Source organism: Blennius ocellaris, assembly GCF_963422515.1.
Source record: "Blennius ocellaris genome assembly, contig: SCAFFOLD_79, whole genome shotgun sequence".
Classification (NCBI taxonomy): domain Eukaryota; kingdom Metazoa; phylum Chordata; class Actinopteri; order Blenniiformes; family Blenniidae; genus Blennius; species Blennius ocellaris.
The window spans coordinates 78,742-96,108 of NW_027661942.1; the positions used below are offsets into that span (position 1 = coordinate 78,742).

Below are 17,367 nucleotides of genomic sequence, written 5' to 3' on the forward strand. Positions count from 1 at the left end.
CAGCATTCATCATGGTCTCATGGTACACTACAGTGAAGCACCACCAGCATTCATCATGGTCTCATGGTACACTACAGTGAAGCACCACCAGCATTCATCATGGTCTCATGGTACACTACAGTGAAGCACCACCAGCATTCAGAAGAGCAGAGGAAGTGAGAAGTGGTGTGAGGAACCCCCTGCAGAACCTCCTTTATTGGGGTCTTGCTAATTGCCTCTCATTTCCTCCTGTGGTCTTTTCCATTTGCACAGCAGGTGAACCTGATGGTCAATCAGTGTTTCTTCCTGAGTGACACTTTGATTTCACACAAGTGTGATTGACTTGGAGTTCATTGTGATGTTTAAGTTCCCTTTATTTTTTTGAGCAGTGTATTTAACAGGAAAGTCCTTTTTTTTAAGACACGCGTTCAATAAACGCTGTTCCAAATTCAAAGACATAATCGTGATTTCAATGTTGCCCAAAATAATCATGATTGATTTTTTTTCTATAATCGAGCAGCCCTTGTACCCATAATTTTTATTTCTCAGGGATATCTACTGATTGTAAACTGCATTTATATACTGAATGCACTTTAATTCTGGATGTTTATTTGCTCTGTGGCTGTGAATACAATGCACTTTAGTGTTTTAGCACTAATGCTGCCAGCTGACCAATTCCTTCAAACGTAAAGGAATAAAGGTTTTCAAATAAATGATTGACCTATTTTTTCCACTATTTTGGAATCGAAGTAAGGAATCATTAGGAATCAGATTCATAAAAATCCTAACAATACCATCCCTAGTTAGCACTGTTATATTAAAGCTAATTATTTATTGAAAAATATAGTGTACAATCCTGATTATGAGATTATATTATTTGTATAAACTAACCCTAACCCTATAAATATAGCAGATATAGACAGATGTACTTTTCTATTGCAATAGACTAAATACTTGTATATATCCTAGACATGTATTTACACACAGTACCTCCATGTAGAAACAGTCTCATCTGCCACAATCTGAGGTTTTGTCCTAAAGTGCAGCGATTTCCATAATTCAACTCCAATGTCTAGAACCTGATTATTTATAATCCACCAGCTGGAGAACCTTTTCCAGCTCAGACATCTGACGCAGTTTCTCTCCTGAAAAGGAGCTTCCAACTGCAAATTAATGATTTAAAGAGTGCACACGCACACGCACACACACACACACACACACGCACACACACACACACACGCACACACGCACACGCACACACACACACACACACACAGAGCCGTGACTCATCTCAGGGAGTTGCTTCATATTTTCCATCTGTGGTGTCTGACAGAAATCCTGCAGGTCCACGAGTGCCTCGTTTTGTCTTTGTGTGTTGTTGCGCAACATTCAGAGTCTGTCAGTTAATCAATCTTTTGGTTGTCCTCATATTCATATCAGGAGGCATTCAGGGAATACGTTTTTTAATGTTATGCCTTCTCTCCGTGTGACGTGTTGAGGACACTCTAGTAAATCTGAGCTTCTGGCAACTTTGGAAACTGAGAAATGTATCAATCGTGGTATTTTAAAAGATGAGGCGTTCAGGGTCCTGAGCTGAAACATGAGTAATTGTCAGTAGAGGGATGTGAGGAATTTCAGGCCATTTTTAAATGTGCTGCTGTCTGCAGTAAAATCAAGCTAAACACTGTGGCGTTCTGTCACATGTGGCATTCAGGGTACACCTTCTCCACAAGTGATGCACTTAGGTGACCCATAAGATGGGTTCAGGGGCCATCACAAGTTATCTGAGGAACGTAGCATCAATCAATGATGGCTCAGAAGAGATGTTGATTGTAGACTCAGCCTCTTGTCTGGAGGTGAGGCGTTCAGGGGAATTAGTGAATTGTCACATTGAGGGGAAACTAAAGGTCCTGGTAGCTCCTGAAACCTGCTAATGACACGTTTAGGGAACAGAATCTGAGATGAATTGGAGGAGTTAAAAACGGTGAATATTAAATGTCAAATGTAGAAAAAAAAGTGCAAACTGGTAAATGGAACTTAAACAATGTGTTTTTGTCCTTGTTGGCTAAACCATGGTAATGCTAACTGCTGTGTATCTTCTCACAGCTGACCTTGCCATGACCTGCTGACCTGCTGACCCTGACCCTGACCCTGACCTCCCATATGGCCGCATCTGATTGGCCGGGTCCCTGGTGGGCTCCGTCCCCCCGGCTGCTGCTGCTGCTCGTGCTGTGGTGGGGTTGTCGGTGCGATTCTGGATCACCATTTCCCAAAGACCTGGAGCCTCTCAGCGTGGTCACATGGCAGCGTAAGTACAGCCTCTGATTGGACGGAGCAGATGCTCTGCTGTTGGCTGATTTGTGTGTGTGTGTGTCAGACTCCTACCAGTACCCGGGGTTCCAGGGTCTCCTTCAGGACAATGACACGCTGCGACTTGGTTTGGACTTTCAGAGGATGTTGAGGATCAACCACATGTTGTACATCACAGCCAGGTCAGTCACACACACACACACACACACACACACACACACAGAGCTGCTGACTGTCCTGTGATGCATTCAGGGACCACGTGTTTGCGGTGAACCTGACGACGGCCTCGGAGCGCTTCATACCTCAGTTGGTGAGTTTGATTGTGTTTCACTGTTTTGTGCCTGTGGGGTTTGGTTGGATCGCTGTCACTGGATGTTTCCTCCCCCTCCGGCGGGGGAGAGTTTGACTTTCTTCACATGTTTCTGTCAGCAATCAGTTTTTAAAGAGCTGAAAGAGGCCAGAGGTCAGAAACAATCCTGTTTGTTGTGACTGGAAGCGTTTCGTCTTGGCAGCGGCGGCGTCTTTAACATGACGTTTCTCTTCTTCTTCTGATCCACATCACTTTCCTCTGTGACAAGACTGAAAGCTCTCCGACAGCTCCGCTTTTTATTTTTACCTCAGGAGGGGAAAGGTGGAGGAAAACAACAAATCATCTAACTCTGACGCCGACATCCAGCTAAAACAGGAAACTGTGAATTCAGAGGGATTAATGTTAGCAGATGGTTGTTTTACAGGATTGGATTAGAAGGGTTTATAAATAACCTGCTGAGACTAACCGATTATTTTACATTTTATATATTAAAAACAAATGTTTTTGATCAAATAGCCTTTGGTTAATAAAACAGCTGATTAAAGTAAACCGAAGTGGATCTAAGACCCTGTTAGCCCCAGTGGGTTAAACAGGTTTTTTTTGTTGTTTTTCCAAAATAAATCATCAGATTTTGAACAATCTTTATGAAATGAAAAATAATGAAACTCATTGTGAGTTTGCATGTGTGCATGTGAAGTTTGTTTTCATTATTTTGAGATTTTTCTGATTTATTTCATTTCTTTAATTTTAAACTATTTTCTTAATGTTTCTTTTTCAAATTTGATCCTGCTGTTTAAAATGAGTACTACATGGATACTTGTGTTTTTCAAGTGAAGATATTCCTCATGCTTTGGCTTATTTTCGTCACGTCTGGATACATAATGGAAGGATGCTATATGCTAACCTCCTGCCTCGAATTTCTTTGAGAATCTCTGTCTGATACCAAAATCTCTGCTTGTGTTTCAGAAACTGACGTGGAAATCCAAAGACGTGAGCAAGTGTACGGTGCGAGGAAAGAACAGCGTGAGTCTCCTCGCCATCTTTCTGCTTCCTGTTCTGGTCTCTGGGAATCTTACTGATGCTATCTTTTCTCCAAAGGACGAATGTTACAACTACGTCAAAGTTCTGGTTCCCCGAGACGACGAGACTTTGTTCGCCTGCGGCACCAATGCCTTCAACCCTACCTGCAGGAACTACAAGGTGATGCAGCTAGTGCTAACATTGCTAATGCTAACATTTACAGTGAAGCTGGTGCTGGTAAATGTGTTGCAGAGCTGCTCTCTGAGCACACTGTTAGCATTAGCATCTGGCTAATCCTAAAGTTAACAGTTATTGACTGTGGGATATTATTTAAAACTTTTCACTAAATGATGCTTTGCTTTAGCTTTGGCACATGCTTAAGAAAAGAAAAACTCGAGGCTATGCTAATGCTGCAGCTCATCTCATTCTGTCATCTGATTATGTGTTACTTGGAGGTGATGAGTTTGAAAGCTGTTTTCTTGGAGTCTGATATTCGCATTAGCATTGTCCTGTCTGATAATGCTAATATTGGCATTGTCCTTTAATGTTTGCAATTATATTAGCATTACAGTTAGCTCTGACACAAATTGTCAACCATTAAAAGGTCAAATCAAACTGAAATCAAAATCTGACAAAATCGTAAAACAACCAAAGTTCCTGTTTCCAAGCTCTGACATTTCCCGACCCGACAACGTGTTTAGACTTTCTGAAGTGTTGACGAGAGCTGGGGCTTTTATTCTGAAGGGTTACTTCTTCCTGCTGCTGCTAATTGAAAGCAATGATCAGCTCATTGGGACCAAATGTTGTTGTCAGGCACCGACCTCGTTCAGCTTCCCGAATTTGAAGGAAAAAAAACAGGTTGAGTTTTAGTTTTACTCTGAAAGAAGACACCATCTCTCTTTGTAATTTTTATTGAACCATTAGCAGCAGCCATTAGACAGAACAATAACATAAAAGGAATACAAACAGCAAATGTAACCCATAAAATATGCCTTTATGCAGATGATGTATTACTTTTCCTACAAAACACACAGACCTCTCTTCCACAAACAATAGAGTTGATAGGCAGATTCTCTGCAATTTCTAAATATTCTATAAATTGGAATAAATCAGTTGTCTTGCCTATCAACTATTTTTCAGCACACATCAAATACCCCACTAAAACCAGGGAACATCAAATACCTCGGCATTAATGTCTCAGCCAAACTGTCAGACTTAGTGCACTAAAACTACACCACCTTATTAAAACAATAGAAGAGGACCTCACTCGGTGGACGACACTTCCTATATCACTTATGGGGAGAGTAGCAACAATTAAAATGATGGTCCTGCCTAAAATTAACTACATCTTTTCAATGATTCCAACAAAACCACCAAAAACATGGTTTAACACATTGGATTCCCATATCTCAAAATTCTTATGGAAAAACAAACCATGGCGTATAAGTTTAAAAACACTGCAGAACACCAAGGACCAAGGAGGCTTAGAACTTCCAAACTTCTATAATTATTATCTGGCCAATAAATGACTTTACGTTATAAAATGGATTAATCAGAAACTTAGATGAAGGCTGGCTGGACATTGAAAAAACCTTCAGTGAAGATCTCCACATCAGAGACCTTCCTTTCTTCAGTCCTGTCATCAAAAAACACAACTGCTTTAAAAGCGTCAATATAAACAATCTCTGACAGCTTGGTGGGAATTTCTTCAAATGAATGGATCGTCACTCATTCCCTGCAAACTCACACCTTCTGGAACAATCCTGACATCCTGCAAAGGAAGAAACCAATAAACTTCACAAGATGGCAGAACAAGGGAAGAAGAACCTTGGAACACCTTCTCTTCAATAACTCTTTTATTCCATTTAATGATCTAATAGAAACTTATGGTATCAGTCAAAACAATTATCTGGAATATCTTCAGCTGCTAATTTATACTCTTGCTAGAAAATTATGTTACTGTCTAGCTAGAGCTGCTCAGGCTGGTTTAATCTAGAAAATCATGTCACTGTCTAGATAGAGCTGCTCAGGCTGGTTTAATCTAGAAAATCATGTCACTGTCTAGATAGAGCTGCTCAGGCTGGTTTAATCTAGAAAATCATGTCACTGTCTAGATAGAGCTGCTCAGGCTGGTTTAATCTAGAAAATCATGTCACTGTCTAGATAGAGCTGCTCAGGCTGGTTTAATCTAGAAAATCATGTCACTGTCTGGATAGAGCTGCTCAGGCTGGTTTAATCTAGAAAATCATGTTACTGTCTAGATAGAGCTGCTCAGGCTGGTTTAATCTAGAAAATCATGTTACTGTCTAGATAGAGCTGCTCAGGCTGGTTTAATCTAGAAAATCATGTTACTGTCTAGATAGAGCTGCTCAGGCTGGTTTAATCTAGAAAATCATGTTACTGTCTAGACAGAGCTGCTCAGGCTGGTGTAACCTAGAAAATCATGTTACTGTCTAGATAGAGCTGCTCAGGCTGGTTTAATCTAGAAAATCATGTTACTGTCTAGATAGAGCTGCTCAGGTTGGTTTAATCTAGAAAATCATGTTACTGTCTAGATAGAGCTGCTCAGGTTGGTTTAATCTAGAAAATCAGGTTACTGTCTAGACAGAGCTGCTCAGGCTGGTGTAATCTAGAAAATCATGTTACTGTCTAGATAGAGCTGCTCAGGCTGGTTTAATCTAGAAAATCATGTTACTGTCTAGATAGAGCTGCTCAGGCTGGTTTAATCTAGAAAATCATGTCACTGTCTAGATAGAGCTGCTCAGGCTGGTTTAATCTAGAAAATCATGTCACTGTCTAGATAGAGCTGCTCAGGCTGGTTTAATCTAGAAAATCATGTCACTGTCTAGATAGAGCTGCTCAGGCTGGTTTAATCTAGAAAATCATGTCACTGTCTGGATAGAGCTGCTCAGGCTGGTTTAATCTAGAAAATCATGTTACTGTCTAGATAGAGCTGCTCAGGCTGGTTTAATCTAGAAAATCATGTTACTGTCTAGATAGAGCTGCTCAGGCTGGTTTAATCTAGAAAATCATGTTACTGTCTAGATAGAGCTGCTCAGGCTGGTTTAATCTAGAAAATCATGTTACTGTCTAGATAGAGCTGCTCAGGCTGGTTTAATCTAGAAAATCATGTTACTATCTAGATAGAGCTGCTCAGGCTGGATTAATCTCATAACAGTTGGAAAATATTTGGATCAGTGTGATTACTGTAAATAATATATGTAGCACTAACAAGGGTATGTATCTCATCACCCAATCTATTTCTCTCTCTCCTCTCCTCTCCTCTCCTCTATCCTCTCAGTCTATATCTCTTTCTTCTCCTCTCCTCTCCTCTCCTCTCCTCTCCTCTCCTCTCCTCTCCTCTCCTCTCCTCTCCTCTCCTCTCCCCTCCCAGGTAACTGCTCTCCCTCAGTTACACCGAGAGTAATGGATTAATGTTGCCCTTCAGATGCTCTGAGAGTAATAGATTACTGTGGCCCACAGATGCATTCTCTGGAGCAGGTGGGGGAGGAGCTGGTGGGCCAGGCGCGCTGTCCCTTCGAGTCTGGTCAGTCCAACGTGGGACTGTTCGCAGGTGAGTCCAACACCGCAGGGACATCCTGAATTAATCAGATTACTCCTGTCATCATGTAAAGCTTCTTTTGGATTCTGGTCCGTGGCAGCAGAACGTCCACAGAGACGCTTCAGGAGAAACAAACTTCTTCACTACAGCGGAAACTACTAATACTAACATAACAGCTAATGCTAACATAATAGCTCATGCTAGCGTCATAATATGTCGGGTAAACAGTCAAGTTTCTGAAATTCACGACTTGATTACAGTTACTTTACTAGAGTACTTTACTTTGCCAAGTAAAAGTGTTCCTTGACCTGGAAAAGTCTCCAGTGACTGAAACACTTGTAATCAATTACAGCTTTTAGTTATTTCCTTGATAAAAACCTGCTTTGTTACTGAGAATGTAGTAACTGATACACAGCAAAGTCACTAGTTTGCTGCTGATTACTTTGACAAGGTGTATTGGTATTTATATCTGATGGGTAACTTTGATTTGAGTGAGTTCCTGTGGGATTAATGCTGGGTCTTCTCTCACATTCCTTCTCAGGTGGAGATTTCTATTCGGCCACGATGACCGACTTCCTGGCTAGCGACGCCGTCATCTACAGAAGTCTAGGTGACGGTCGACCCGTCCTGCGGACCGTCAAGTACGACTCCAAGTGGCTCCGAGGTACTGTCGCACGCTGATGACATCACAGTCATACACACTGTCTTGCCCACTTTGTGCATTTGGCAGTGTTGGTTAATGCTAACTGCTGCTCGGTGAGGAACAACTACTGTGTCTACCCTGTTGGATTTAGCATTAGCTTTAGCTATTCTAATGGACACTAAGCTGCATCTAATGTTAATGCTAAAGTTGACCATTGCTCAGTGAGTAATAGTTCCAGCTGCAGAGCTGCTGTCTCTGTAGTGTTAGCTTTAACTCCTGTTCGATGGAGACAAAACCACATCTAATGCCAACTGCCTAGCGAGTAATGGTAGAAAAGCTGCTGTATTTGTCCAGTTAGCATTAGCCTGATTGTCTCTTCCTGCAGAGCCTCACTTCCTGTTAACATTAACATTAGCCTGGTTGTCACTTCGTGCAGAGCCTCACTTCCTGTTAAGCATTAGCATTAGTCTGGTTGTCTCTTCCTGCAGAGTCTCACTTCCTGTTAGCATTAGCATTAGCCTGGTTGTCTCTTCCTGCAGATTCTCACTTCCTGTTTGCATTAGCATTAGCCTGGTTGTCTCTTCCTGCAGATTCTCACTTCCTGTTAAGCATTAGCATTAGCCTGGTTGTCTCTTCCTGTAGATTCTCACTTCCTGTTAAGCATTAGCATTATCCTGGTTGTCTCTTCCTGCAGATTATCACTTCCTGTTAGCATTAACATTAGCCTGGTTGTCACTTCGTGCAGAGCCTCACTTCCTGTTAAGTATTAGCATTAGCCTGGTTGTCACTTCGTGCAGAGCCTCACTTCCTGTTAAGCATTAGCATTAGTCTGGTTGTCTCTTCCGGCAGAGCCTCACTTCCTGTTCGCCTTAGCATTAGCTTGGTTGTCTCTTCCTGCAGAGTCTCACTTCCTGTTAGCATTAGCATTAGCCTGGTTGTCTCTTCCTGCAGATTCTCACTTCCTGTTATGCATTAGCATTAGCCTGGTTGTCTCTTCCTGCAGATTCTCACTTCCTGTTAAGCATTAGCATTAGCCTGGTTGTCTCTTCCTGTAGATTCTCACTTCCTGTTAAGCATTAGCATTATCCTGGTTGTCTCTTCCTGCAGAGCCTCACTTCCTGTTAGCATTAGCATTAGCCTGGTTGTCTCTTCCTGCAGAGTCTCACTTCCTGTTAGCATTAGCATTAGCCTGGTTGTCTCTTCCTGCAGAGCCTCACTTCCTTCATGCCATCGACTATGGGAACTACGTCTACTTCTTCCTGAGCGAGATAGCGGTGGAGTACACTGCCCTGGGGAAGGTACGTCTGTCCTTGTGGCACATTGATGTCCAGAACATCTCTGAAATCATTGGCTTCGTCTGCAGGTGGTGTTTTCTCGAGTCGCTCGAGTTTGTAAGAACGATAATGGAGGATCTCCTCGTGTCCTGGAGAGATACTGGACCAGCTTCCTGAAGGTCTCACACACACACACACACACACACACACACACACACACACACACACCACTGTGTGAAATTGAAAGAACATTCTGATAGAGAGGTCTGACAGCGATTTGTTTTGTTTTTTTGCATGTTGCGTGTTTTTGTGTGTGTTGTGTGTTTTTGTGTGTTGTGCCTAGGCTCGTCTGAACTGTTCAGTTCCTGGAGATTCCTTCTTCTACTTTGACATTCTCCAGTCGCTCACTAACGTCCTGCAGATCAACCAGCGGCCGGCCGTCGTCGGCGTCTTCACCACCCAAGCTAACAGGTCGGAGTCGAACCGTCAACCCTTTAAATCAAGCCGCCTGTTGTAGTGATTGACGAGGTGATCAGTATCATTGTCATGACGATGGCAGTGTGTGTGTGTGTGTGTGTGTGTGTGTGTGTGCGTGCAGCATCCCCGGCTCGGCGGTCTGCAGCTTCTACCTGGACGACATCGAGAAGGTTTTCAGCGGCAGCTTCAAGGAGCAGCGCGGCAGCGACTCGTCCTGGACTCCAGTTCCAGACGAGCAGGTTCCGGTTCCCAGGTGAGGTTCTGGTTCTGGTCTTGGTCCTGGTCCCAGAGGCCCGAGTCCTCACCTGGTTCTGTGCTACCCCCCCAGACCAGGTTCGTGTGCAGGCGATGGTCCTGCTGCAGACTACAAGACCTCGGTCCAGTTTCCTGACGACACCCTGACGTTCATCAAGTCCTTTCCTCTGATGGACCAGTCTGTTCCTGCTGTAGACCACCGGCCCTGGTTCACCAAGACCGCCAGCAGGTCTGACACTTTTACTTTTGCAACTGCTACTTTACTAGGAACTGCTGTGGGAGCAGTTACTAGTGTTTACTAATTAGTTACTTTGAGTCTGCAGTAAGTGGTTACTCTATTACGTGTAGCCTCGTTTCCACCACACAAAAAGAGCAGGGATGGACCAGTATTGTCCTTTAAGAGCAGGGATGGACCGGTATTGTCCTTTAAGAGCAGGGATGGACCGGTATTGTCCTTTAAGAGCAGGGATGGACCGGTATTGTCCTTTAAGAGCAGGGATGGACCGGTATTGTCCTTTAAGAGCAGGAATGGACCGGTATTGTCCTTTAAGAGCAGGGATGGACCGGTATTGTCCTTTAAGAGCAGGGATGGACCGGTATTGTCCTTTAAGAGCAGGGATGGACCGGTATTGTCCTTTAAGAGCAGGAATGGACCGGTATTGTCTTTAAGAGCAGGGATGGACCAGTATTGTCCTTTAAGAGCAGGGATGGACCAGTATTGTCCTTTAAGAGCAGGGATGGACCGGTATTGTCCTTTAAGAGCAGGGATGGACCGGTATTGTCCTTTAAGAGCAGGGATGGACCGGTATTGTCCTTTAAGAGCAGGGATGGACCAGTATTGTCCTTTAAGAGCAGGGATGGACCGGTATTGTCCTTTAAGAGCAGGGATGGACCGGTATTGTCCTTTAAGAGCAGGGATGGACCGGTATTGTCCTTTAAGAGCAAGAATGGACCGGTATTGTCCTTTAAGAGCAGGAATGGACCAGTATTGTCCTTTAAGAGCAAGAATGGACCGGTATTGTCCTTTAAGAGCAGGGATGGACCGGTATTGTCCTTTAAGAGCAGGGATGGACCGGTATTGTCCTTTAAGAGCAGGAATGGACCGGTATTGTCCTTTAAGAGCAGGAATGGACCAGTATTGTCCTTTAAGAGCAGGAATGGACCGGTATTGTCCTTTAAGAGCAGGGATGGACCGGTATTGTCCTTTAAGAGCAGGGATGGACCGGTATTGTCCTTTAAGAGCAGGGATGGACCAGTATTGTCCTTTAAGAGCAGGGATGGACCGGTATTGTCCTTTAAGAGCAGGGATGGACCGGTATTGTCCTTTAAGAGCAGGGATGGACCGGTATTGTCCTTTAAGAGCAGGGATGGTTCCTCTATTGAGGAACCAGGACCAGGGTTAGGGTCTGAGTCTGAGGAGCTGATTGGTCAGTGGTTTACTAACCCTCTATATGTTAATATGTCGGCTGGATGAATCCTCTGTTGTCAGCGTGTTCAGCTTTGCACCAGTGGAGTGGACGTGAGGCGGGGGGAGACGGGGGAGACGGGGCTCTGGAGCAGTGAGGCGGGGGGAGACGGGGCTCTGCAGCAGACGGTCTGTCTTGGCATCACAGGAAGTGATGCCAAGACAGACCCCGCCTACTTCTTAACCTACTTTCTGCAGTGGAAACACACCAGATGTGGCTCCACTTTACCGTATCACTCCGTTCTGTCACTGCACCTTTTGTGTGGTGGAAACGCACCGTATGGTAACTAGTCACTCTATCAACAGTAACTAGTTACTCTGTAAGATAAGATAAGATAAGATACGCCTTTATTAATCTCACAGTGGAGAAATGTACTTGTTGCATACAGCTCTTGAGGACACATGAGGAAAGGACAGGAATGTGCAGACAGTTAGTAGAATAGAGTATCTTATATACAATTTTACAAAATAAGTGACTTGGATAAAGTGTCCTAGATGCAGGGTTGTTGTACATACTGCTGTTTCTACACAGTCCTGTTGTACAGTCTGACAGCAGTGGGGATGAAAGACTGTATCTACAGTAACTAGTGACTCAGTACCTACAGTAACTAGTGGCTCAGTACCTACAGTAACTAGTGGCTCAGTACCTACAGTAACTAGTGACTCTATTACGTACAGTAACTAGTGACTCAGTACCTACAGTAACTAGTGGCTCAGTACCTACAGTAACTAGTGACTCTATTACGTACAGTAACTAGTGACTCAGTACCTACAGTAACTAGTGGCTCAGTACCTACAGTAACTAGTGACTCTATTACCTACAGTAACTAGTGGCTCAGTACCTACAGTAACTAGTGACTCTATTACGTACAGTAACTAGTGACTCAGTACCTACAGTAACTAGTGGCTCAGTACCTACAGTAACTAGTGGCTCTATTACCTACAGTAACTAGTGGCTCTATTACCTACAGTAACTAGTGGCTCAGTACCTACAGTAACTAGTGGCTATTACCTACAGGAACTAGTGACTCAGTACCTACAGTAACTAGTGGCTATTACCTACAGTAACTAGTGGCTCAGTACCTACAGTAACTAGTGGCTATTACCTACAGGAACTAGTGGCTCAGTACCTACAGTAACTAGTGGCTATTACCTACAGTAACTAGTGGCTCAGTACCTACAGTAACTAGTGGCTCTATTACCTACAGTAACTTGTGGCTCAGTACCTACAGTAACTAGTGGCTCTATTACCTACAGTAACTAGTGGCTCTATTACTTACAGTAACTAGTGACTCTATTACCTACAGTAACTAGTGGCTCAGTACCTACAGTAACTAGTGGCTCTATTACCTACAGTAACTAGTGGCTCTGTACCTACAGTAACTAGTGGCTATTACCTACAGTAACTAGTGACTCAGTACCTACAGTAACTAGTGGCTCTATTACCTACAGTAACTAGTGGCTCAGTACCTACAGTAACTAGTGGCTATTACCTACAGTAGCTAGTGGCTCAGTACCTACAGTAACTAGTGGCTCTATTACCTACAGTAACTAGTGGCTCAGTACCTACAGTAACTAGTGGCTCTATTACCTACAGTAACTAGTGACTCTATTACCTACAGTAACTCATGGCTCTATTACCTACAGTAACTAGTGGCTCAGTACCTACAGTAACTAGTGGCTATTACATACAGTAACTAGTGGCTCTATTACCTACAGTAACTAGTGGCTCAGTACCTACAGTAACTAGTGACTCTATTACCTACAGTAACTAGTGGCTCAGTACCTACAGTAACTAGTGACTCTATTACCTACAGTAACTAGTGGCTCAGTACCTACAGTAACTAGTGACTCTATTACCTACAGTAACTAGTGGCTCAGTACCTACAGTAACTAGTGGCTCAGTACCTACAGTAACTAGTGGCTCAGTACCTACAGTAACTAGTGGCTCTATTACCTACAGTAACTAGTGGCTCTATTACCTACAGTAACTAGTGACTCTATTACCTACAGTAACTAGTGGCTCAGTACCTACAGTAACTAGTGGCTCTATTACCTACAGTAACTAGTGGCTCAGTACCTACAGTAACTAGTGGCTATTACCTACAGTAACTAGTGACTCTATTACCTACAGTAACTAGTGGCTCTATTACCTACAGTAACTAGTGGCTCTATTACCTACAGTAACTAGTGACTCTATTACCTACAGTAACTCATGGCTCTATTACCTACAGTAACTAGTGGCTCAGTACCTACAGTAACTAGTGACTCTATTACCTACAGTAACTAGTGACTCTATTACCTACAGTAACTAGTGGCTCTATTACCTACAGTAACTAGTGGCTCTATTACCTACAGTAACTAGTGACTCTATTACCTACAGTAACTCATGGCTCTATTACCTACAGTAACTAGTGGCTCAGTACCTACAGTAACTAGTGGCTATTACATACAGTAACTAGTGGCTCTAATACCTACAGTAACTAGTGGCTCAGTACCTACAGTAACTAGTGACTCTATTACCTACAGTAACTAGTGGCTCAGTACCTACAGTAACTAGTGGCTCTATTACCTACAGTAACTAGTGGCTCTATTACCTACAGTAACTAGTGACTCTATTACCTACAGTAACTAGTGGCTCAGTACCTACAGTAACTAGTGGCTCTATTACCTACAGTAACTAGTGGCTCAGTACCTACAGTAACTAGTGGCTATTACCTACAGTAACTAGTGACTCAGTACCTACAGTAACTAGTGGCTATTACCTACAGTAACTAGTGGCTCAGTACCTACAGTAACTAGTGACTCTATTACCTACAGTAACTAGTGGCTCAGTACCTACAGTAACTATTGGCTCAGTACCTACAGTAACTAGTGGCTCTATTACCTACAGTAACTAGTGACTCTATTACCTACAGTAACTAGTGGCTCTATTACTAGTGGCTCAGTAACTAGTGACTCTATTACCTACAGTAACTAGTGGCTCAGTACCTACAGTAACTAGTGGCTATTACCTACAGTAACTAGTGACTCAGTACCTACAGTAACTAGTGGCTCTATTACCTACAGTGACTAGTGGCTCAGTACCTACAGTAACTAGTGGCTCAGTACCTACAGTAACTAGTGACTCTATTACGTACAGTAACTAGTGGCTCAGTACCTACAGTAACTAGTGGCTCAGTACCTACAGTAACTAGTGGATCTATTACCTACAGTAACTAGTGGCTCAGTACCTACAGTAACTAGTGGCTATTACCTACAGTAACTAGTGACTCAGTACCTACAGTAACTAGTGGCTCTATTACCTACAGTAACTTGTGGCTCAGTACCTACAGTAACTAGTGGCTCTATTACCTACAGTAACTAGTGGCTCTATTACCTACAGTAACTAGTGACTCTATTACCTACAGTAACTAGTGGCTCAGTACCTACAGTAACTAGTGGCTCTATTACCTACAGTAACTAGTGGCTCTATTACCTACAGTAACTAGTGGCTCAGTACCTACAGTAACTAGTGGCTATTACCTACAGTAACTAGTGACTCAGTACCTACAGTAACTAGTGGCTCTATTACCTACAGTAACTAGTGGCTCAGTACCTACAGTAACTAGTGGCTATTACCTACAGTAACTAGTGACTCAGTACCTACAGTAACTAGTGGCTCTATTACCTACAGTAACTAGTGGCTCAGTACCTACAGTAACTAGTGGCTATTATCTACAGTAACTAGTGACTCAGTACCTACAGTAACTAGTGGCTCTATTACCTACAGTAACTAGTGGCTATTACCTACAGTAACTAGTGACTCAGTACCTACAGTAACTAGTGGCTCTATTACCTACAGTGACTAGTGGCTCAGTACCTACAGTAACTAGTGGGTCTATTACCTACAGTAACTTGTGGCTCAGTACCTACAGTAACTAGTGGCTCTATTACCTACAGTAACTAGTGGCTCTATTACCTACAGTAACTAGTGACTCTATTACCTACAGTAACTAGTGGCTCAGTACCTACAGTAACTAGTGGCTCTATTACCTACAGTAACTAGTGACTCTATTACCTACAGTAACTAGTGGCTCAGTACCTACAGTAACTAGTGGCTCTATTACCTACAGTAACTAGTGGCTCTATTACCTACAGTGACTAGTGGCTCTATTACCTACAGTAACTAGTGGCTCTATTACCTACAGTAACTAGTGGCTCTATTACCTACAGTAACTAGTGGCTGTATTACCTACAGTAACTAGTGGCTCAGTACCTACAGTAACTAGTGACTATTACCTACAGTAACTAGTGGCTCTATTACCTACAGTAACTAGTGGCTCAGTACCTACAGTAACTAGTGACTATTACCTACAGTAACTAGTGACTCAGTGCCTACAGTAACTAGTGACTATTACCTACAGTAACTAGTGACTCAGTGCCTACAGTAACTAGTGACTCAGTACCTACACTAACTAGTGACTATATTACCTACAGTAACTAATGGCTCTATTACCTACAGTAACTAGTGGCTCAGTACCTACAGTAACTAGTGGCTATTACCTACAGTAACTAGTGGCTCATTAACTACAGTAAGTAGTGACTCAGTACCTACAGTAACTAGTGGCTATTTCCTACAGTAACTAGTGGCTCTATTACCTACAGTAACTAGTGGCTCAGTACCTACAGTAACTAATGCCTCAGTACCTACAGTAACTAGTGGCTCTATTACCTACAGTAACTAGTGGCTCAGTACCTACAGTAACTAGTGGCTATTACCTACAGTAACTAGTGGCTCTCTTACCTACAGTAACTAGTGGCTCAGTATCTACAGTAACTAGTGGCTCAGTACCTACAGTAACTAGTGGCTCTATTACCTACAGTAACTAGTGACTCTATTACCTACAGTAACTAGTGGCTCTAATACCTCCAGTAACTAGTGGCTCAGTACCTACAGTAACTAGTGACTCAGTATCTACAGTAACTAGTGGCTCAGTACCTACAGTAACTAGTGGCTCAGTATCTACAGTAACTAGTGGCTCTATTACCTACAGTGACTAGTGGCTCTATTACCTACAGTAACTAGTGGCTCTATTACCTACAGTAACTAGTGGCTCTATTACCTACAGTAACTAGTGGCTGTATTACCTACAGTAACTAGTGGCTCAGTACCTACAGTAACTAGTGACTATTACCTACAGTAACTAGTGGCTCTATTACCTACAGTAACTAGTGACTCAGTGCCTACAGTAACTAGTGACTATTACCTACAGTAACTAGTGACTCAGTGCCTACAGTAACTAGTGACTCAGTACCTACACTAACTAGTGACTATATTACCTACAGTAACTAATGGCTCTATTACCTACAGTAACTAGTGGCTCAGTACCTACAGTAACTAGTGGCTATTACCTACAGTAACTAGTGGCTCATTAACTACAGTAAGTAGTGACTCAGTACCTACAGTAACTAGTGGCTATTTCCTACAGTAACTAGTGGCTCTATTACCTACAGTAACTAGTGGCTCAGTACCTACAGTAACTAATGCCTCAGTACCTACAGTAACTAGTGGCTCTATTACCTACAGTAACTAGTGGCTCAGTACCTACAGTAACTAGTGGCTATTACCTACAGTAACTAGTGGCTCTCTTACCTACAGTAACTAGTGGCTCAGTATCTACAGTAACTAGTGGCTCAGTACCTACAGTAACTAGTGGCTCTATTACCTACAGTAACTAGTGACTCTATTACCTACAGTAACTAGTGGCTCTAATACCTCCAGTAACTAGTGGCTCTATTACCTACAGTAACTAGTGGCTATTACCTACAGTAACTAGTGACTCATTACCTACAGTAACTAGTGGCTCTATTACCTACAGTAACTAGTGACTCTATTACCTACAGTAACTAGTGGCTCTAATACCTCCAGTAACTAGTGGCTATTACCTACAGTAACTAGTGACTCATTACCTACAGTAACTAGTGACTCATTACCTACAGTAACTAGTGACTCATTACCTACAGTAACTAGTGGCTATTACCTACAGTAACTAGTGACTCATTACCTACAGTAACTAGTGGCTCTATTAC

The 17,367-nt window shown here is 42.8% G+C and overlaps 1 protein-coding gene across 1 annotated transcript in view; it reads left to right on the plus strand.

Annotated features, from left to right (window-relative positions):
* Positions 1 to 2,142: 2,142 nt before the first annotated feature.
* LOC308148543 (semaphorin-6D-like) overlaps positions 2,143 to 17,367 on the plus strand; it is a gene marked incomplete at both ends in the record, with an annotated part of 110,558 nt that continues 95,333 nt past the window's right edge. Inside the window, 12 exons of the mRNA XM_080522010.1 lie at positions 2,143 to 2,287; positions 2,357 to 2,471; positions 2,542 to 2,599; positions 3,566 to 3,622; positions 3,698 to 3,799; positions 7,103 to 7,193; positions 7,723 to 7,845; positions 9,034 to 9,122; positions 9,188 to 9,277; positions 9,442 to 9,569; positions 9,697 to 9,828; positions 9,904 to 10,059. Of these exons, the coding sequence (XP_080378136.1) occupies positions 2,143 to 2,287; positions 2,357 to 2,471; positions 2,542 to 2,599; positions 3,566 to 3,622; positions 3,698 to 3,799; positions 7,103 to 7,193; positions 7,723 to 7,845; positions 9,034 to 9,122; positions 9,188 to 9,277; positions 9,442 to 9,569; positions 9,697 to 9,828; positions 9,904 to 10,059 (1,286 nt within the window). The remainder of the gene's footprint in view (positions 2,288 to 2,356; positions 2,472 to 2,541; positions 2,600 to 3,565; positions 3,623 to 3,697; positions 3,800 to 7,102; positions 7,194 to 7,722; positions 7,846 to 9,033; positions 9,123 to 9,187; positions 9,278 to 9,441; positions 9,570 to 9,696; positions 9,829 to 9,903; positions 10,060 to 17,367) is intronic.